Source organism: Chelon labrosus (genome assembly GCF_963514085.1).
Source record: "Chelon labrosus genome assembly, chromosome: 23".
Taxonomy (NCBI): domain Eukaryota; kingdom Metazoa; phylum Chordata; class Actinopteri; order Mugiliformes; family Mugilidae; genus Chelon; species Chelon labrosus.
The window spans coordinates 19,877,764-19,900,663 of NC_140356.1; the positions used below are offsets into that span (position 1 = coordinate 19,877,764).

General features: G+C 41.4%; 1 protein-coding gene across 1 annotated transcript in view; it reads right to left on the minus strand.

Annotated features, from left to right (window-relative positions):
• The window catches only part of LOC311508575 (thyrotropin-releasing hormone-degrading ectoenzyme-like), a gene marked incomplete at its 5' end in the record, with an annotated part of 167,396 nt that overhangs the window by 81,920 nt on the left and 62,576 nt on the right, over nt 1-22,900 (minus strand). The window contains one exon of the mRNA XM_084573398.1: nt 2,235-2,389. Coding sequence (XP_084429524.1) covers nt 2,235-2,389 — 155 coding nt within the window. The remainder of the gene's footprint in view (nt 1-2,234; nt 2,390-22,900) is intronic.

Sequence of the window (22,900 nt, forward strand, 5' to 3'; positions counted from 1 at the left end):
GTGACATCGGTGTGCTCTAGTCTCTGCTAGATAACGTATTATCAACCAATTTAGCCGCTCCAGGTGTATCCTCTCCTCTGCAGGGATGTTTTTAGCTCATAAACATCATTTAAAGCTGCATGCTGGTTTTATTATCTTCCTACGGCTGAACAGAACAGAACAGCGTCGCATTCACAAGACATCAGGATGTCAGGAAGTCAGAGATAATCTAATAGAAGTCAGTTTACTTCTGCCAAGGCTGCAGAATCCTGCTTAGTAATTCTGGTGTTGACAAGTTTTTATTTTCAGTTGAGTTAATTATTTCAGCTGTTCTTGGCCTGTGGCTGAACCTCCCTCCAAATTTAACCAAGAATCTTTTTTTAAATATTTTGCTAACACACAAATAAAAAGAAAAAAGGAGATAGAGTCATCTACGCCTCCACAGACAAAATAAAAAAGAGACATTTTTCCTCCTCAGGTGAAATGTTTTTGCGTCTTTACACGTAAACAGAACTGAACTGTCAGATAAAAACAGCTTTTTTAAATCAAAGCAAAAGAAAAATCCTGGTTCATGTGACAATTTATAACACAGAACACTTCTCCAGACGTTTGTAAGATTTAATATACTCTCTTATTTATTAGCACAACTTAAAATGAATACGTTCAAGTTTCCTGAAACATCCAGAATCTATGAATATAAATTATATTTTTTTTATTTACTGCTAGATGAAGATTTTGTGATGTTTGTGACGAACCGCCGACTCAACCGATGTCCTCTCATTCATTCAGAAAAAAAACAAACACAACTGCTATTTTGAATTATTGCTAGAAAAGACAAAAGCAAACAGTTCTGTTCATGGTTCTGAAACAGCGGTAGATATCAATCCACTGTTTTAAGACAGAATTTATGAAAAAGTTGTTTTTTTAACTGCTAGATACAAAAGGTCTTCTACTTCACTATATATCACCGTCATACAGACAGTTCTGTTCATGGTTCTGAAACAGTGGGAGATATTAAGCCATTGTTTTAAGACAATTTATGAAAAAGTTGACCACTGTGATCAGATAACTCTGGACACATGCGAATAGGAATTAATAACTTAACGTAACCTGTAGATTCACTGTCACTGCAGTTGTGAAGCAACTAAATGAAACTGCAATAAATCACCTGCATCTCAGCTCAGGGAACAAGTTTAAGGTCTACATTTTGCAATTTCTCAGCTGAAAACACTTAAAACTCCGACTACTTCCAAAATCTATTTAAAACAACAAGGCAAAGACACAAGAAGGATGTGAAACTGGAAGGAAAATAATGTGTAAAGGTTTCGTTTCCATTCTGTTTCACTGAGGCAAACTGAACATGTGGCTTCTGTCAACCTGACTCTACGGTACGTCTTCAGTGAGACAGGATCACAGACTAATGAGCAGATATTTAACAAAGCTGACGCTGCCAACGGTTAGAAGCTGGAAACAGATGAACTCAGCTCATTGATTATCAGCAGATAGAGATCAGACATCAAACCCACCTCCTCATGGGAAACTCGCTCAGCCGTTATCAGCTTTGGATGTTATTAGTAAAACAACCACTGCTCAGATCCTGACATTTCATCAAGTGAATTCATCTGAACTAACTGGGGATCTGTTCAGGCATTTTTAAAATGATCTGATTGGGATCAGATCTTTTGTAGTTATTTATATCAAGGCTGCAATGAAGCAAAACCACGTCCCTGTAGCATCAAACCCTCTTCTTCTTCTTGTGTTTAAATGGTGGTTGCCAAATAGTTGATCATCATTCAGTACTACCAATGATAAAATGACTAAACAGAATCCATGGAGTCCACTCAGTCAAAGGCTGCACCCAAACAACAACAACAACAAATGCTGAATGTTTAAAAGAAGAGAAAAGTTTCCTGGAGACAGCGTCAAGGAGAAACATCTTCCAGAGAGGGTTAGGGAGTTTATGGCAGCGTTGGATGACCAGAACATTTCTGGAGTAGAGAACACAAGGTGGCTTGTTTGCATATTTGAGATTACAAAGGGATCGGATGTCAAGACAAGAAAGCACCGGACATCATAGATGATTTCCTGGACTGTGTGGTCAAATCTGTAGGAACACGTCTAAGTTTTTACGGTTTAAATCCAAGTCACAGTAAAAGCTTGACAAAGATTCCCTGTCTGAAAGGTTTTTAATCATGAACCCAACTAAAAGATCTCAAAGTTGAACAGTAGACAGCTAAAGTAACACGGCGTTGTACCTGGTGACAGATCTCGTGGACGACCACCATGGTGAGCTCCATCTGATAGGACGACGACGACACCTCGGCGTCCAACAGGATCTTCTGCTCCACAAAGACGCTCAGGCCCCAGTTCTCCATGGCGGCGTACGGGTGTTTGGGCACGGCCAGCAAATCTGAAAACCACAACAACAACAACAACACATTTAGAGCCTCTCAACACACGCTTATTGACTTCCTCCGTTCACAAACTCGCGCTCAATGACTTCCAGCAAGATTCTGCCACTTAAATAAAAGGAGGAGATTGCGTTGACAGATTCGACTGCCGGCCTCCGAGCAGAACCCATTTTGGGTTTGAATTAAACTCATGAGTCATTTTAACAACCTGCCACAGAATCCTTTTATCCCCACAACATGGATATATGGAGTTTTTGTCTGGATACAAGTCTACATACGTCTGTTTAACAGAGGGGAGGAGGAGGAGGAGGAGGAGTTCCTTCAGGTGAAGAAACTAAGACTAAGAGAGAGAGGAAGAGAAACAAGTTTAGCTTCAGTAAATAGGATTTATGAGATTCAAAAAGCGTTACTGTGGAAACTAAAAGTCTTCTTGTTTCTGGTGTTTGATGAACTGAAGACTGGGGGTAAACTAAACATGGAGGAATCAACAAGGTCCATGGACCGGTCTCTACATGTTTTAGAAAAGAAAAACTGCAGCTGCCTGAATTTAGGACGACCCTGATTAGAAGATGAAACCCTGTTCCTGTGGGGTTTATAGAAAAAGAGGACAAGAAAGTGGTTTCCACTCATTCTGTGGTGGATGTTTCCTAGAGTCTCCATTTCATTATTGAATAAAATACATAAAACATCAATCTCTATAGAAGTTTATTGATAAAGTGGAGCAATACATCTGCTGCAAATAGAACAGGAGAAGATTTTTCCTCCATCATTCTCTCCATGTGTAGAGTCTTAGAAGACGACCAAGATGTCTCCACGTCTCCAACGTCTCTGTCCACATGGATTCCATCTTGGTTCATCTTGTTTTTCTACCTCCATGTTTCTGTCCCTCCTGGAAACTCCTCACCTGATGTTTACCCCACGTGGAGCAAAACATGCTCAGACAGAATGGATTTATTCCAGCAACGAGGAAACATTACCACCAGAACCTGTAGTCTGGAAAGAAGCCAGTCCGATGGGAAAGTTGCTTGGTCTGATTATTCCCAACAAACAGTGCAGTTTATATATGGTTTCCTGAAGCAGCATTTGTTTTGGAGACTATTTTCAGCGGTGCTTTAATCCACATGTGGTCCAATTTAACTCTAGTTTTATGAGTTCCTGTCTCCAGGTAATCTGGAATAAAGCCAGCCTGAGTTTCCCTGCCCACAAATGTTTAGTGACTGAAAGTTGGTGAACTTCTTAAAATTGCAGTATATCATAGATTAAAGTGGCTCCTGTTGCTGGGCATGCTGGGAAATAACCAAAACAGCCAAAACACTATCCTGCAAGCCAGACCAACTTTCTACCACCAAATTTGTAGACGGGGAAGTTGTTCCTGGAGTCTCTCTGTTGGGAACTGATTCTGGTCCAGCAAAGATCTGCCGGACCAATCAGATAGTTTGGGACTTAGTTTGGTGATGGACAGAAGAGTAACAGTAAGTTTATATGTCATCTGAGAGACGTGGAGTTGAATTTGTCCATGCAGAGGAATTTATTTCTCTGTATTGATTGAAAAATGGCCCATAATGAAATCCAGTTGGAAATACCAACTCCGGTGTAGAGCGGTTGTGGAAGGATAAACTAAAATGACAAGTTGACTCTTGTAATTAGACATTCTGACTCTTACACTAATTCACATTGAGGTATATGGGTACTTCATTGTGTTTTTACTTTGGGAGGAGAGTCAGGTTTTCCATTGGGATTTTATTTTCAAATAAGATTGGTGAAAAGATCTCGGTTTAGTTTCATTAATTTCAGCACCCACTGGCCCGTTCTTGTTTTGTAATGTTTATTCATTGCTAAAACAATAAAACCTTCACCTACACTAATGTTATCTGGTTTAAAGTCTCTCTGGTAGAGCTGGCTCGTAACACCATCAAACAAACTCCAACAAGCTGCTACACACCGAGCAGCGCATCACTTCCTCAGGGGGCTGCTCACGACCGACGTGGAGCTAGAAAATGGTTTATAAAAAAAGTCAGAGCGGAAATGAGGCTCTATTTGATACAAAAGGTCGAGTTGCTTAAAGTGAAAAGGCGATATTAAGAGCGGAGGAGCAGCAAACGGAGTTCCTTTCACCGAGGAAACCTGATTAAAGAGGAGGAGGTGATGAAAGGGGCGAGGCGAGAAGGTGAAAATGAGCTTTCTCGCTGTGACAGAAAACCGGAGGTTGTTCAGAACGAGGAAGAAACGCTTCTCTGCAGCAAATGAGTGAAAAAGAGTTCAGGTCTTCATTTGAATTTAAAATCAGACACAGCTGCCTCTGTCACAACAATAAAAGCATTCAGACTCCTCCATGGGTGGAAGGGTCACGTTCCACTGAAAAGTTGAAAATATATTTCCTTAAAGTAGGAAAAGATGCTTCAACATTTAACCTTCTTAACAAATACTGGGAAGGTTTACTTTATTGAATTGAACGACCCTCTGCTCCAAGAAATTTCAGTTTGTGGCTTTAAATCAGAAATGTGTTTTGCTTTAGGCCGTACAAGTGATGAAGAAAAACATCTGAGGTTGTTTCTTCTCGTTCTAGTTTAAAGTTAGAAACATTAAAATGTTCTTAATGAAACACACGCTTCGTCTTCAGAAAAAGGACTCTTTACGCCTCAGTTTGTACATTTTGTTGGACGTCCTCCACATGACGCCCGCCTGATCTCCAGCGGTAAACTGTCAATCATCCGAGCAAAAGAGGACATTTCTTGTGGCTTGACAGCTGTCAATCATCACTGCAGCCAATGCAGCTTTCACAAGTAGGCAGCAGAAAGAACCTGGTGTTAAAAGGAGCTTGAAACACTCGTGTTTCTGTCTTTGAGACGATTCTCTAGACCCCTAACCCTAACTATAGGTGTAATCTTTACACTAAAACCAACTCTTAACTGGACCTAACCCTTCACAACTTAATAAAAACAAGAACATACACACTCATCCAAAAAGCAAGTATCTCAGATCCTGAGCAATCTGATCCCGTAGGATCCCGTAGCATTAAGTCCGTGTCTCCACCTGGTCTTAATCTAAATGTGTCTCCACATGCGTCCCCAGCCAGCACTTGAGATCTGATCTCAGTTTGTGTGTCTGTAAATCAGCAGCGCCATCATGTGGTCAGTAGAATATTGTACCAGCTGCTGTCTCTAATGGATCTCTACCTACCACTGGATCAGAACCATCAACAGCTGCTTGTTGACTTGGAGACATGATCCAGATTTTGGAACAAGATGGAAAGACTCAGGACTCATTGTGTGTGTTCACACTACCAAAGGAACAAGTTTAAACATGTCCCAGAACCCCACCCAAATGTGATCATACGTCCTGGGGAAGATCCCTCAAATGTATCTTGGGTGTGTTCACACCTGGACTTAAAGCTGACCAGTTGTGGTCAGATTTCCCAGGACGTTTGAACTAAACTGAACTGTATTATTTTCTTCTTTAAATATACAAGAGGTTTACTAAAGGCAACCAGAGCCTTGAACAGTCAACTAGAGACCAACTGTCAGGTACAAAGAGATAGTGAATCACTTTATGCAAACTCTGAAAACTGAAACAACCGGATTTCCAATGCCTAGACAACTCTTTAGGCTTTTATCTAAAAACGTCTCATTGGTTAGATGTGACCGTTGATGAAGACTGGTGGGGAGACATTGAGTTGTTTGTGATACCAGTATGTCCAGCAACTACTTATAAAATAATCTGCAAGAACACAAAGCCTAAAGGTTGATATGAATCAAAGTGAAGTGAAGAAATAATCCAGAGCTGTAGATTTTAACACTTCCACAGAACCTCACAGCTGAGAGCTGAGCCTGGGTGGATTTTAAAGCAGAACGCTGCAGCAGCTGTCAGTCAGTCTGTCTGGTAGTTAGTCAGGTATGAATACATGTCATGAAGCCACTGCCGCGACTGCAGAGTGGAATCTTTTACCCAGCATGTATCTGTCTGCCAGAGTGAAGGCAGTCATGGTGACCTGCTGTGTTGAATGTTTCAGGTATTCAGATCTCTGGAGAGTCTGAGGGCTGGTACCGTCCATTCAGGACCTCATGGGTTACAACATGAATTCTTGTATCTTTAGGTTTGAGTTTATTTTATATAAATAGGGTATGATTAATAAAAACCTTAGTATAATTTGAAGGTTCTATTTACCAGTCACAGTCTACTTCACCTACAGTCACAAACTTTGGGTTGTGACCGAAGGAATGGTATCTCAAGGTCTGGGTTGAGATAGTTCTGACATCTGGTGAGGATGCTACTGGGTGCCTCCCTTTGGAGGTTTACCACGAACAACCAGCTAGACCAAGGTAGACCCAGAATTTGCTAGAAGGACTACATATCTTGATATGGTTGGTTTGGTTTGGTTGATTTGGTTTGGTTGGTTGATTTGGTTGGTTTGGTTGATTTGGTTGGTTTGCTTAGTTTTGTTGGTTGGTTGATTTTGTTTTGTTGGTTTGGTTGATTTGGTTAGTTTGGTTGGTTTTGTTTTGTTGGTTTGGTTGATTTGGTTCGTTGGTTGATTTGGTTAGTTTGGTTGGTTGGTTTGATTGATTTGGTTAATTTGGTTGATTTGGTTGGTTTGGTTTGGTTTGGTTAGTTTGGTTGGTTGGTAGATTGGTTGGTTGGTTAAGACGTCAAACTATCAAACATGAAGAAGATGAAGGGGAGAGTTTTGTCTTGCCTGGAGACCTAAAAACAGCTGCTGCACAGGAAACTCTCACTACGTTACTCACTCAGCCAAGCTTTATATAAATGGATTGATCAAGTCCCAGCACATCAGGATATACAACGTTGCAACTACTTCAGTACAGAAATCTGTCAGAGAAACACCTGCTTATAACAGCACCAAATGAAAACAGACCTCTGCTATTTCTACACTGAGATCGTTCACTCACAAGAACACCAAATAAATGGATCTAAAAATAAAAGTCTGGTTCTGCAAAAAGTCTATTTTTTTTTACTAAATGAATAAATATGAATGTGCAGCGTTTGAAAAGCCTTGCTCAGATTTAATGCATCACATTTTCAGTGTCAAAGCTCTCAGCGTTCACACTTGCTGATCTATCATCCAGCCAGCAGCTGTCAGAGTGACAGCAGAGGCCGTTTGTGTCGACGCCTGACTCATCAGGTTGTGTAGTAGTTTACAGAAACAGTTTGTAGGTCAGAGACACTGCGTCCTTTGTAGCAACACCGTCACCAAACAGCCTGAAGAAACTCTCCTCGTCTATAAAAAGTCTCAGGAAGGAGCTTCAGGGTGGTGAGGCTGGGGTTCTGCTTCTGTCTAAATCATTTAGGGATAAGATGCTGATTTGTTTTTCAGATTTGTATTGTCTAAATGAACGACGCTAACAGCCTTAGTGATTAGCAGGATTAGCATCTAATGGATTTGATAATTATGAGTTAAGGAGGTGGTGAGGTGACTGCATACGGAGGAGGTCAGGGTGGATGGATGGATTAAACAAATGATTTTCCTTTCTTTTAACCACAAATCAAACACAGTCATAACTGCATGTTCATTATTATAAATTTAACCAAATATAACCATACACCAGGAATAATGCCAGTTGCTTTGTAACCACGGCTAAATTTCTCAACATCTTGTGACTTCCCGGATATATCCAAAACAGGTTAAAAAAAGGTAACTGGACTTGCAGAGTTTTTTTTTTTTTTGAGAAGATGTTTTCACCACGTGGTGAAACGTGTTCTCAAAAAAAAAAAAAAAAAACTCTACAAGTCCAGTTACCTTTTTTGAACCTGTTTTGGATATACCAAGACCTGGATGACTGAGAACCTTCACAGACACTTCCCGGATATGTAAAATGAATCCCAGTGGAATTACATTCGTTACAAAATGCACATATTTTTGCCGATGACTTGTGAATAAACCAAGACTGTGACTAGATTAAAATATTTCATCACAATAAATTGCATTAATTCCATAGTTAATGAGCAGTTAACAGTTTTTAAAAGATACGCAACTGGATAGTCCTCCAACGTATCAAAGCCAATTTAGCCACCACATAAAGCCCTTTGCTGGAGCATAATTGGTTCCAACGGAGAGACTCCAGAACAACTATTCAGTGCCAATTGTCAGTGGAATAGATCTTTGTTCCTGTCAAACAACACTTTTAGCCGAGGCATTGTTGTAGCTAAGGCGCTAACATGCTAGCGTGCCTATTTTGTGTCTTTTACTGACCTTCGCCTCAAGGTTAAGTTGGTTATGATTCTCTGGCAAATCTCACCCAAGTCGCCTTTTTGAAGCTAACAACCAACAACTCGTTAACGGGAAGTATTTTAACGTGTACATGGGATATTATTGGCTGCCTTAAGATAAAACATTTGAACAGTTTTTTCTCCAGTTTTACCAAAGCTGAACTACTGCACCTGTGAGTAAAGTCCAAATGATTGTGCTGCTTTAAATCTCAGGATTCACAGCTGAACACTGCAGTCCTCTGATTGGTTAAAAATTAGTGCTAAGAGGAGGTGGAGCATGACCGACAGAAACTCTGGAGCCAAAATACTGCATGGTAATATACATACATACATACATACATACATACATACATACATACATACATACACATCACCACGGAAACAGAATTCCTGAGCAGCCACAGGCTTCATCCAATCATTACCAGGCTGCACTGTGATTGGCTGACAGCTTAGTGCCCACATGACCGAAGCTCAGACAGTAGACCTGATTGGCCAACCGATGGTGGTGGGACGATGGGGGAGGGGGGCGGGGTGTAACTTCAGAAGGGATGATATGCAAATGAGGCAGTTTGGTTTAATGTAAAATATGCAAATGAGACATTATACTCAATAGACATTTAAATTAAAATAAAACGAATTGTTTCATTTTGCCGCAGAGTTGAACCTTCAGGAGCTTCTAGTGTCCCAAAACACACACACACACACACACACCTACACACACACAAAGTGAAATATAACCTAAATTAGATTGACTTCACACTGTTGTCACTCTCCTGTGGTTTTTCTCTGGTGTCTCACCTGGATTCAGTCTCAGCCTGCAGCGTCTCTTTTATTACCGTGTCTCTTTTTTGTCAGAGAAGAAAAAAAAATAACTACATACATTTACTCGTTTGTGTTCAGCAGAGAGACATGTCTGGGAAGGTTCTCAGTCCTCCAGGTTATGGTTTATCCAAAAAAGGGTTTACAAAGGGCAACTGGACTTGGAGAGTTTTTTGAGAAGATGTTTCATCCGAGTAGCTTCTTCGGTTCTACTGGTGGGAAGTTGCGGTTTAAATAGGAAACTCTGTGGGTGACCCATCAGAAACTTGCTTGACATAAAATCAGAGTAGAAAAAACTTGTTTAACGAACCATTTTTATAACTTAGAATGCAAATCTAAACTGTAAATTTCAAAAACTTATACAAATTTAGCAAACAACAAAGTTATTTACAACTATTCACATTGAAATGTCTGAAATTCATCAGACATTTTTTGTACAACTATTTCCAACCATTTACAAAACTATCAGGCGTCACAATCAGTAATGTCTAAAGGTCACAAATCTCTCAAATCTCTCTTTCACCGTCGTCATAGACTGTATACAGCGTCACTCCCACAACTTTTCCCTATTTCTAAGCAACCGTTGCCGTATCATTTTCTGACTGGTTGATGTGATACATTTTCCACCAATGGGAAAGAGGGGTGGCTCCATTTCTTCCTGCACTAAACACCAAACATGATGACAATATTCAGGAAAAAGCATGAAGTCAATTATTTATAATAAGTCTAGTTTTACTTGTCTATCAACACAATTTAAAAACTGGTCCATAGTTTAAAGTTAGCACTTTCTACACAAGTTGAAAAGGAGACTCTGAGATTGTGTCTTGCTGCTACGTCGTCTTAAACTGGTCAAGTGATTTGGACGCTCCGGCGTTTCCTTAAACATGTCTGCCAACCAGCAACGTTGCTTATGTGTTGATCAAGGAAGACAGACCAGTAAATAAACACAATCTCAAAAAACCCCCCCCAAAAAAACCATAACATCTGTGACAGCTATGCAATAACTTATGCAACACTGTAACTTTGCAACTTCATCTGTGGGGAATAAACCAGTTGGCGTTTATTTCAACTTAACAGGCGACACTTGTCATCCTGGTTGGATTTGTTCTTGACAATCACAGACTCATAAATCTCTGCACACAGCTGGAAACAGTCCTTCACACGGTTTGTCTCCGTAGGTTTTAACTTGTCACTTCCTCAAGTTGCATAAATGTGAATATTAGCTCGTCAAGTCTAATCCGAGCTTTGCTACGGCAGACGCCGGATCCTCTGTAACTGACAAACTGACACATCCAGACGTCACCTTTCAAGCTTCCTGTAACTTCAATTGCTCCGCTGTGACTACCTGAGAGTTCACGCCTCGCTCGCTTTCCTCCGCGTTGTGAGCTCGTGTTAAATCGAGTCCACAGGTACGTGCCGCTAACGCCGAGCGCTAGCTCCAAGGCGTCAGCAGCAGTGACATTTTAATGCGAATGTGAAACTCTACAGGCATTAATTGCTCCGACGCTGCGCCCATCTTTCCTACTTTAAAGCTCATTTGTGTTTTTGAGGTTGCACACTCAGCAGGACTCTATTTATGGACCGAAAGTCACTTTTCTGTCATTTCTAAGCACAACGTTTATGGGTTTTTCTGGAGTTACTTTGTGTGCTTACCAGGCAGGGCATCAAATTAGTGACGAATGCTAAGGCAGATGGCAGATGGTAACGGTAAGGCTCGGTGCAAGGAACAGTAACTCATAATTTCAGCCAGCCTTTCCTTTATTTTATCCAATCTCTGCCCAAATGTCTGGGAAAACCTCAGGAAGGTTCACAACAAAGTTTCAGGACTCCAAAACGGCAGCACATCTCTGCTGCAGCGTCTGACAGTCAGAGACAAACCCGGCTCAGCTCTAATTGGCCGCATTAGGCAACACAGCACCACTGCTCCATCCAGGTTCAGGGTGCAAAGGAGGGATTTAGCGATTACAGCTGATTGTGTTTCCTTCAGGAAGTCTCAAAACAGCAGCTTTTTTAGCCTTAACTGTCTTTCCACAAGTTGACAACAAAAAAAAACTAACAAAAAGAAATGATAGGGTGCCCTTATATAAGAAAATAATTGACAAGATGGAGGCTGAGACAACACTGCTTCCTCAAAATACCTAAAAATAAATTGGTGCCTGGATTAGATTCACTGGAAAGAGCTTTGACAGAGCAGGAAGTGAAATGTGGGCGTGGAGGAAGATTGAGGTTCTAGTCAGGTACTTTTTAAATATTTAAGCAACGCTAGTCTTAAACTTTAAGCTTTTATTTTGACATTTAAAGGCGGAGACACACATGACTACCCCCCACCCACCAGTCTTTTAGAACTGAAGATTTGGATGAAACGTCTTCATTAAACTCTACAAGTCCTTCTTTCTGCTTTGTTTCTTTACATTTACCACGACCTGGAGAACCTTCAGAGACGAGAGGGAGTGGTTCTGCTTCGGTCTGGATCCACTGGTTGTTAGGATAAAATCACAGAGTGTGTGATGTGTAAAGACTCTTAATCTTTAGTCTTCAGCTTCAGCTTTAAGCTTGTTTGACAACCACGGCGTTGTTAATGTGTGGCCCAACGATCATTGGCGTCTATATTTGTTGACAACTGGCCTCTTGATTGGACTTATAACGTCGTCTTAAAGGTCAGTGATCAGTTCTTTACTAATTAAATGTTTATACTTCTTGTTTGACTAGTAAATGTTCAGGCCGTTACCCTAAAACAACCTTTGTAGTGTTGACCAGTCAAAGATGACTCCTCAACCGTCAACATATCCAGATTATTTCTTGTCTTCTACGATAAAAATATCTTTGAAGATATTTAACGTCATCTGGTGTTAAATTGGGACACATCTTGGTCGTCTTCTACACATTGAGGACTGGAGACAAAGATGGAGATATCTCCACCTTCCTCCTCCTTTATATTTCTTTTCATCTTTTTTCTTCATTTCCTCCTCCTCGTTCTTCTTCTCTTCCTCTTGCTCCTACTTATTCCACCACCTCCTCCTTCCTTCCTTTTTCTTTCCCTCTTGCTCCTTTTTCTTCTCCTTCTTCCACATCCTCATTCTCCTTCTTCTTTCCTTCTCGCGCCTTCTTCACTTTCCACCTCCTCCTTTCCTGCTTCAATTTCTTTTTCTCCTGCTCCTCCTCCTTATTCTTCTCCTTCTCCTCTTTCTTCTTTCTCTCCTCCTCATTCTCCTTCTTCTTTCCCTTTTGCTAGCTTTTCTTCTCCTTCTTCCACCTGCTCCTCCTTCTTTTTCTCCTCCTCCTTCTTCTTCTTCCTCCGTTTTGTTCCCAGCAGATTTGCTCCTCATTCTCAGCACCTCCTCACCAACAAACCTCCACAGTGACCTGATGTCTTTAAAAGTTTTATCCGGTCTCCATGGAAACCGTTTATCGCTGATGAAGAACCAGTGAGTTTCATGGAGGCATCGCAGACGTTCAGGTCTAAGAAATAACTCGCAGGGTCCAGATGTGTGTCCTCGGTTCTTCTCGGTTTAAATGTTTTATCGTTAACAAAGAAAAGTTCTCTGGTGTCACAGTCAGACGTGTAGTGGACCGCGCCGTTAAACTTTAATGAAGAGGCCTGGAAGCCTCTAATTAGTATTATTGTTATTATCATCTACGTCTTCCTCCACCCAGAGGTTCATATGACTCCTCATCTCTCCCTCCATATCTGTGTTGCCTCCCTCTCCTCCCTCTCCTCCCTCTCCTCCCTCTCCTCGGTCGAGCTCCACTTGTCCACCAATTATCTTCCTCTGCTTCAGATAAGAGCTGCTCCATATTCAGCCGTCGCAGGAGGAGAGACTTTGAATGTTAAAACACCTTCACGGGCTCCAGACGACCTGCAGCCACAGAAACAGGGGGGGGGGGGGGGGGGGGGGAGGAGGGAGGAAGGGAGGCGAAGCACCGCTCTCCAATAACAAACAGCCACAGTGAGGGCTGCTGGAGGCTCAGACGTTCATTAAGGCTGTAATATGAAAGTCTTGAGCAGAATAAGTATCACTGCAACGAGGAGGAGGAGGAAGAGGAGAGAGAGGAGGAGGTTCTTAGAAGACGAGGAGAAAATGTAAATGTTGATGCACTGAAGGAAATTGTTCAAAATAGAATGAATCCAAAGAATTAGACTCGTTTTAATGTGATCTGTGTCCGACTGTCCCAGGTCAGGGTGGAGGACGGACACATGTCCATCTGTCTGTATCTGACTGTTCATATCACCATCACATCCCTTGTTGCCTATAATGTACGCCAGTCAGCCACAACATTACGCCCATGATAGGAGAAGTCAATAACATTTAAACCATCTTGTGACAGTTCAGTGTTCTGCTGGGAAACTTCTGGACCTGGCATTCATTGGTGTGGATGTTACTTAGACATGTAGCACCCACCTAGACCAGACCAGGCACCCCCACCCCATAGCAATGACACTCCTTGATGGCAGCAGCCAGAACAGCACAAGGTGTTGACCTGGCCTCCAAATTCACTAGATCCCAAACTGATCAAGTATCTGTGGGACGTCCTGGAACAAGCCTGATCCACAGCACTTTACTCTACACTTAATATAAACTCAAGTTGCACAGCGTCTCCTAGCTTTAAATGCTAACCCGGCTAACATGCTACAACTTGTACATCTATTCCAGGAGTGTGAGGACAGAAACTTAAATATTTGACTTTCTTGGGAGGATAGTACTGAACAGAAGTCTCATAACAAACCCAGCGTCTACAATCAAACGGTTTTAAATGAACACATGTACAGTTGAGAGTCTAAAAACTGACATCTGCAGACGAACCCAGCAGACTCTGACTGATCGCTCCACTGGTCTGTTTCAGAGAGAAGCTGTCAGAGCTGCTCAGTGCTAAAAGATTTAAAAGTTAAGATAGTCTAGAAATGTTTTAATAAGGTCAACTCTTCCTCTAACCACAAGAACGAAGCGCAGGTGATGGTGAAGACGTCGAGCTGTCGGTCCTGATTCAAACTCTGTACAAATGGAAAATCTATATATATAAACGTGTGTCTGTGTAGAGGAGACTCAGAGGACAGGAACCGTCAGTAATCGCCTCGAGGCCGGGTGATTGGCTTGGCCCCACGCCAGCCACGGCCAATCAGAGGCCTCGATTTCCCTGCAGCGATAAAAGTTGAGAACGGCTTCACGGGACGACCTTTAAAGCATCATAACACACCTGCTAGAGAAGCACCAGGCGCCGTAAAAGCACCACATCGGTCTCATTAGCCGGCCGCTCTGCTCAGGAGGTTATTTTTAACAAGAGTGGCTTCTTTTCATTAATTAGTCTCAATCTCTTTGTTCCTGACGGTTGTCAGAGGCGACCGGATGCTAGATTTATCAGGCGCTCCAGATCAGATGATAAAAGTATGAGGCAGATAAGACGTCTTCCTGCTTCAGATCCTCAGAGGATTATTCTGAGTACATTCTCTTTAACACATCTGGGAAATAATAAATAAAGACTTATTCTTTTTCTAAAGTGCATCAGAATTGGTTTGTCTGTTACACAGGAAATAAACAAGACTCTTAAACAGGAGGAGCAGAGGCGGCACAAAGGAGAATATTTAGATTCTCTGATGGAGCTTTAGGCTAGAGCAACATCAACATCGAATGAGATTTAAGGCAACATTGTTCCCTAATCAGATTTTAAAAGGGACGTCCCTCAGTCTGACAGTATATTATTATTATTATTATTATTATTATAGTACGTTAATTACATTTATAGGCTGATAATCATTTAATGTCTGCCATGTGATTTGCATTTGATTGACAGCTGTGACTGACACTTGACCCGCCTTCTCTGCTTTTTTATATAAACCAATTATTCTTCAACGTGACAAAACGTTAAAACATAGACTGTATATAAATATGGACAACACGTCTCCACTTCCTCTCATTGGTCAAACTGACTCTATGTTCCCGGGGATACGGGCGGCGCCATCATGTGAGTTTGGATCCAGAGTCTGATCAGTACGGTCTGAGGGCGGAGCCACGTGGAGCCGTGATATTGATGCCCCGCCCACACTTCCTCCAGACTTGAGTTTTCATTTAGTTACAAAGAAATGTTGGATTATACACTGGACTTATTAAATTTTTTAGTTTTTCCTACTCTCATGCTCCCACAGGCCGGATCAGTTGGCATGGCAACTTGTAGTCATCATGATGTCACATCCTGTTTCTATAGCGTCAAATAACTTAAAAAAAACTTCTCAGAAAAATGAACACCGGACATTCATCAACGTTATATTAGCTACCTAAACCATCCTTGAAAAAAATGATTTGATGTGCACTCATGTTTTACTTTGGCCCTAGTCCCACCCACTAACATGAAGGGGGTGGAGCTTATGACCCATACTGCAGCCAGTCACCAGGGAAAGCTTTACCTTATTTGGCTTCACTTTTGAGGAGCTGTTCCACCGTCCATCTTTATACTGTCTATGATTTAACATATCTACATGATTGCAACACCATGCCTTGTTAGCATAGCATAGCTAACACCACTAATAGCATAGCTAGCCCCAGTGCGGACTGGTCAGGTCCACATTTCAATGCAAAACTCTAAAGCAAAGCAGATCAGAACTTTTCTACCTCAAACTATTTTATTTCCACTTGTGCAGCTTGTGTATATGAATGCTAACAGGTTAAAGTATTTATTATCTTTAAGGGTCTCTAGGTCAAAGTTAAATAAAGAAATGAGACAGGAAGTAGATGGTAGGAGGGGCCGGGCAGCAGTTTGAGGAAAACTACCACCTTAAAAGCCATCGGAGGGCTCAGAGCAGATGAGTCAGCTGTGACACTGAAGCTAATCGACGACAATTATCACCGGTTGACACCTGTCACACAGTTTACCGCTCTCACGTTACAGTAAAATGAACTCGTCTTTTACTCCCCCTCCCCTCGGTGTGGTCGATCTGAGCTCAGTTTGAACGTCACGTCTTCAGCTGACGGCGCCGAGCTGCAGAACAATGAGGACGATGATGATATCTTCGTCTCTCTGTGCGCGGTGGATCTCATTATCCGGCAGATGGAGTGTTTATATAACGTCTTTATTCTGTCTGTTTCCATCTGCTTTGTTGATCTCCTCTTCCTTTCCGTCTGCTCGTCTCTCTTTACGTCGTCTCACACCGATCACTCCATCTGTTTCCACGCCCGGCCCGACCCGGCATCGGTCCCGCTCTAATCTCTGCAGCGCGTTGGACTGAGCGCGCTCCAGATGTTTGGTGTTTGTAGTCCTGAGGATGTGTCACACAGGGTGATGGTTACACATCCACTGAGTCCTGGCAGTGAGGCTAATGACGTATAACTTATTCTGAAGTTTGCCCTTTAGCAGCTTCTAATGAGCTCTGAAGTCCTGCTGGTTATGGAAGTTAAAGAATCACTTCTGTTCTCAGCTCCCTCACGGCTTCGTCTGACGATCGTTGATGCCACATCACCAAAAACTTCCAGCTGGCCATGTTCGAGCAGGTTAGAATACAAACCTTTCGCGCTAACCTGATGCTAACCACTGCTACAGGTTGCTAACACCAACTTAGAGCAGAAAGTTAATGAAAATCTACCTGGTTATGGTCTTAGAGGTCTGTATGTGCAGAAATCTCCATCATCTCCATTAGCAACGCCATTAGCATCTGCTCTAAAGAGTCACTCCAACAATTAGATCAAACTACACTGGATTTATTGGGTTTAAAGAACTTTTAACGATAGATTACAAGTAGCCTGCCGTAACTAGGCTTAATTCTTATTAGAACATAAGTCTACATTAACTGGATAGTCCTACAACCAGAGCAACAACATATGAGACGATAAGCGATTAAGTTCGTCCTTTAAACTTATTTCCTGTCAATATCTTTTACAACAGACGTGATAGTGGACTCTAAACATCTCAATTGGCAGACATGTTGTTGCTAATTCAACTCAACGCCGCTATCCTGTCCATCACCACATTAAGCCCCGCCCCCAAGCGACAAAATAACCAATATTAAAGCAAACGTTGACAAAAAAGTCACATTTTTGTGTGATCTTGCTTCCAGGCAAGATTTGGTCCAGGCAAGAAGGTTTGACTTCAGTCATTTCCCAGCATGCTTTGCAGCGGGGAAAGTGCCTTAACCTGAGATATATTGCAACTCCAAGAACATTGGACACAATTCACACTTGGATGTTGACGTGAACAATATTTATAAAAGGTAAACTGGTCGTTACAGCATCTCCACAATCATGATTGTATCAGCTGGTATCTGATAAAAATGAAGAGGCGCAAATAAGAGATGATGAACTGACGACAAATATCCCCGGTCATCAGATCACCTGTGACACGACAGTCCTCACTTATCATCCACTGTGATAATATTATTATAGTGGTTGAAGCTCACTGTCAGATCTGACAGAGTGTACGCAGCCAGAAGAATCAAATGAGAATAAAACTCAAATTGAAATTCCAGTCAGCTAATCACGATGTGAGGCCGGAGCCGACAATGTGCTCAGAATGACAACCAGCTCATTTAGACAGAGACCGACAGACAGATAAATATATAATAAACTGATTTACAGCTGCGTATTTTCTAATAAAGTCGATGCAAACAGCCTCTGTAGTAATAAATTATCCACTTCAAACAGGAAAACACAGCACAGACACAGAAAGAGATAGTAGAGGAGATTAATTAGCCCGGTTCACGGGATCTCACAAAGTTAATCTGGTAATTAAACTTTTTATTAGCGTGTACATTTAACTCCTTCTGTCCGTTCGGTTTTAGACACAAAGAAAAGTCCAAACGTTTTCCTTCTGCAGTGAAGGACGTGAACATTAACATTTGTCAACATATTACTTTTATGAATATTTGGCGTTTCTACCAGAGCACAGGTTAACATAAGAGACAGGGGTTAAATAAAAGGACAGCTCACTGGAATTTTTAATTTGACCTGAAATTCTCCACTGTTGGTTTTGTTCCTTTAGTCTGAGCAGAGGAGAGTTGGATGTGGTGTTTGAGTCTGCATGCTGTTAACACTAAATCTTTGCTAATCAACAAAAAAACTCAACAAAGCCTCCACTGAAATATTTGCAGTTTAAATCTCAAACAGAGGAAACATCACGCTGGGATTATTTAAAGATGTCATCAGTGCTGCACAATTAGTGGATTAATTATCGTCTACTTAGCGTTAAGTGCCGAATTAAAGGAAATCTTAAAAGCCTCAAAGTCTGATTTTCCAAACACAGGAAGGATAAAAGTCTCTCATGTGATCCCTCAACTTTTAATGGACTTTAAAAACTATTTAAACCATTAATTAGTTGTTATTTCCTTGATTTTAATTAGCATAAGCCTCATTTATGCAAAGCTAAAAGCTGCTGCAGGTATCTCAGGATTCATTGTGTTTAAATGCATTTATGGCATTAATGGATTCAACGTGTAAGAAAATCTATTAAAGTTTTAATAGGCGGACAATAAAAACCATGTTGTCTCGTCTGTTCAATGAAACATTAAGTTTAAATACACCAGACTGAAGAGGAGGAGTCTCCTGGAGAACTTAATGGACCTACTGTCTCTCTAATCAAAAGACCCGAACGACAAAAAGATGTCAGTGCTGCAGCACAGCTAAAAGAACCGCTGGGATTTAATCCACTTCCTCAGTTAATCCTCCTTTGTCCGAGCTGCCTTCGAGCCGATGATCAGGCTCGTTATGAGGATGAAGCGTTGTCTGAAGGCGTGGAGGCTGGAGGCTCAACCACTTCAGTCTTCACCAACACATCTGAACATTGAACCTCAGATAAACAACAAAACCACAGAACGACTGCAGCAAACAAACCCAGTTATTAACATGACCTTGGTGTAGTTCGAAACAACTTCACCTACAGTCCAGCATCTTCCTCTGTTTCTTAACTACATCACCATGTGACACCTTTACGGAACGTCCTAGCAACCAGAGGAACCAATATCTGGAAAGAGATCTTAAAGAACCAGAAGATAAAGTCTGTGACACGCTAAGCCCTAGCTTCCTAGCCTCCCAATAGCTACTAAAAGAAGCTCCTCCTAGCTTCCCACCTAATAGTAGCTCCTTCTAGCTTCCTAGCTTCCCAGGAAAACAGAGGTCTTCCTAACCTCCCAGCTAATAGCAGCACCTCTTTTCCTTCTAGTTAATGGTAGCCCATCCTAGCTTCCTCGCACTTAGCTAATAGTAGTTCCACCTAGCTTCCTAGCCGCATAGCTAATAGCATCTCTTCCTAGCTCATAGTAGCTCTTTGTAACCTCCCAGATAATTGTAGCTCCCCCAGCTTATTTTCCTTCAAGCTAATAGCTGCTCATCCTAACTTCACTTTATAGCCTCCCAGCTAATAGCAGCTCTTCCTAGCCTCCTAGCCTCCCAACTAACATCTGCTCTTCCTAGCTTCCAAGCCTCCCAGCTAATAGCAGGTAGCTTTCTAGCTTCTCAGCCTCTCAGCTGTCTGTTGTTATGTCTTCAAGTGCAGCTTCTTGTTCCAAACACAGGAGACGTGAGGCAACATCACAATCTCTCTATGTTCCTTATATAATTTATAGTTTCAAACCTGGTGTCTGTGGCTACAGTACCGTGCTGTATTACTGTAGCAATGCGTTTTATATTAAGAACAAAGACTGTTTGCCAGAGTTGGAGAGAGGAGCAACTGTGGCGCTACAGCAACAGGGAATATGGAGGCGTCTATAGCAGAGAAACAAGAGTTACTAATGTAACCACGGTTCTAATAATTCCCCGTCTCTGGCGCTCAGGAAAACTGAAATAGAAACGGATGTTAATGCGAGGTCTGAGCGGGGCCACGCAGAGTAAACATGATAAAAGAGTTGCTATTCCAGCCTGTTGTTGCTGGATGTTAAATACAACATTTACATATTCATATATTCACACTGGGAACAGATTCTTTACTTTGTGGATATAGACTGAGTAAGCCGGGACCGCTGCGACTGAAAATGTTTAAATTTATTCCTCTGTATACATTGTTCCCCTGATAGGGTTTCTTTTTTTTAATTAAACAGAGTTTGCGCACAGACAATCAGCTGTGTCACAGTCAGTCAGAGTCAGAACAATGAAACTGTCCCATGAGGAAGAGTCCGCTGAGATTAGCACACATGGAGGACGTACTGTATGTGTTGGAGGGTTATTTCTGAACTGATTTTAAAGAAGAAAAGCGACAGAACAGATGGATCCACCCTGAGCCAACCACAGTTTAAGATCAGATATTGATGGGAATTCAAAGTTTCTGAGCAAAAACCTCCAAAATCCCAGGACATTTAAACCCTTCTCTCAAACATCCTCCTGATAAAATTAAGATAAATTGATTAATTCCCCGTCTCGGCCTGCTCCCGCTCTTTTCCCTTTCCCTAAATCAGAACATGTTTTCAGGACACGCCAAGGCCAACGACGCCGCCACGGTGGTTACAAGCGTTCTGACACGTCCTAATTTGGTCACTGACACGCATTTGACGAGGACGCTAATGAACCAACCGCATCGGCTAACCGGGACGACCCGACTGGTTTTTATCAGCTCGTGGGGACGTGTCTGGAAAACATCAGCTGCTGACACACGGTTTCAGATAAAGAGTTGGACAGATGTACCTTATAATCTCTGGAGTGGAAAGGGCTCATTAAGCTGTCATGTTAATCTAACGAGCTCAGAATTAAAAGGCTCTATCTGAAAACCCGAGCGGCTTCGAGATGTTATTGAGATTTAAAGTCGTCACGTCCTTAATATTAAAACTGGTGTGTTTAACTGAAGATTGATATTACCTTCTTAGACGGTCGGATAAGAAGAGACGATCAGTCCCAGTATTTAAAAACAGAGTAGAGAGAAATCTGAAAATGACATGCTTTTAGTTTTTCACCGTGGAATTGAATTAATTTACAACTAAATGGCTCTGATTGGTTGGGGGACTATCCAATTGCATGCATCAGTTTACAATTTAAGTGTGTTAAAATGAGTGTTATCAGACTCATTTTCTGACAAAAACATAAAACAAGTATATATACACATATACAGTATACAAACATACAGGGAATCCTTTTACTTTTCCAGCTTCTATAATTCTGTTGTTTCGTTCATGCTATTGCTGTTATTCCAATTATTATTTGAGTTTTTTTCCCATTTATCTTATCAGTTCTTGTTGTATCTTATCATATTGTATCAATGCATATTGTATCATTGCATTATATAGTATTAGATCATATTGCATCGTATCGTTCTACACTACTGCAGACCCACCAATCAGCATGCAGTGGCCTCAAAGACCCTAAGGAGTAATGGGAAATTTTAGGTGTTGATCACCTAAAAATGACCTACACACTGAACATACATGTCAGTGTGAGTGTGGTGTGCAGCCTCAGAAAGTAAAAACCCTCTGGATTAGGTGTAACTGTGTTGTCATCAAGCTTGTTGTTTTTCTCCTCACCTCCTGTCAGACTCCGTTATTCCAGCAGCGATCGAAAGGCTCAGACTTTCATTAAAAGACATCGGCATGTGCAATTCTGCCAAACTTCACCCTGAACGACACTTTACTGCGAAGTGGGACACTTATCCTCATTTTGGGTTTAATATTCAGCTGTCGTCCTTGTTTTTATAACCGACTGACCAAAGGTACAGCAATGACTTCAAACATCCGTTTTATTTTAGTTTAATATACAGTTTGACAATTATTACCACAGGACTCCTCCTGGAGAGACGAACTAGTTTATTAATAGAGGATAATTAATGTTGACCATCTAAAAGCAGTGTAGGTTATTTGACCCTCTGATACTACACATAGGAGTCTACAGGCTGCAGCAGATATGCAACAGAAAAAGGACGACAACAATCATAAATACTATTAAAAAAAACTACAATAAATAAAATGATTGAGCTTTCTCTCTAAGACTTTGTGAATCTAAACCCCTCTATTTTCTCTATTCATACTTAATATGACCACAGGGAGCGCCACTTAATGTACATTATGTACACTAGTGAATGCATTCTAATAGTCCTGCATGGCATCAGAAAGGCGGCAATTCACCTAGTCCACAGACTAAAATGTCAAAATATTACAGACGTGTCGATTCAATAGCACTACAAATCACAGATAAAGCATGTTAGCGTGCTACTGTTAGCATTTAGCGCTGCATTTCATCCTTTTTTCCTGTAATCACACTTTTGTCAGTATGTCCAGCTGCACTTTAAATACTATGAAATGATAATTAATCACTTCACCTGACCTGGACCCATGTATGTGATTCTATGCAGACATACGGGGACAGTGGAGTCAGGGGGTCCCTGGACTCTTAATATTTATATTTCAAAAAAACACAATACAATTCAGTTGCACTACAAAATGAAAACACAGTTGAATCAACATCTCTCTCGGTTATTGGAAACTAAAGCTGAGCACCAGAACCTTCACAAAGATAAGATTTACTAGAAGGTACCCAATAAACTGGCCAAGTGTGTATGTGTTGGTTATGGTG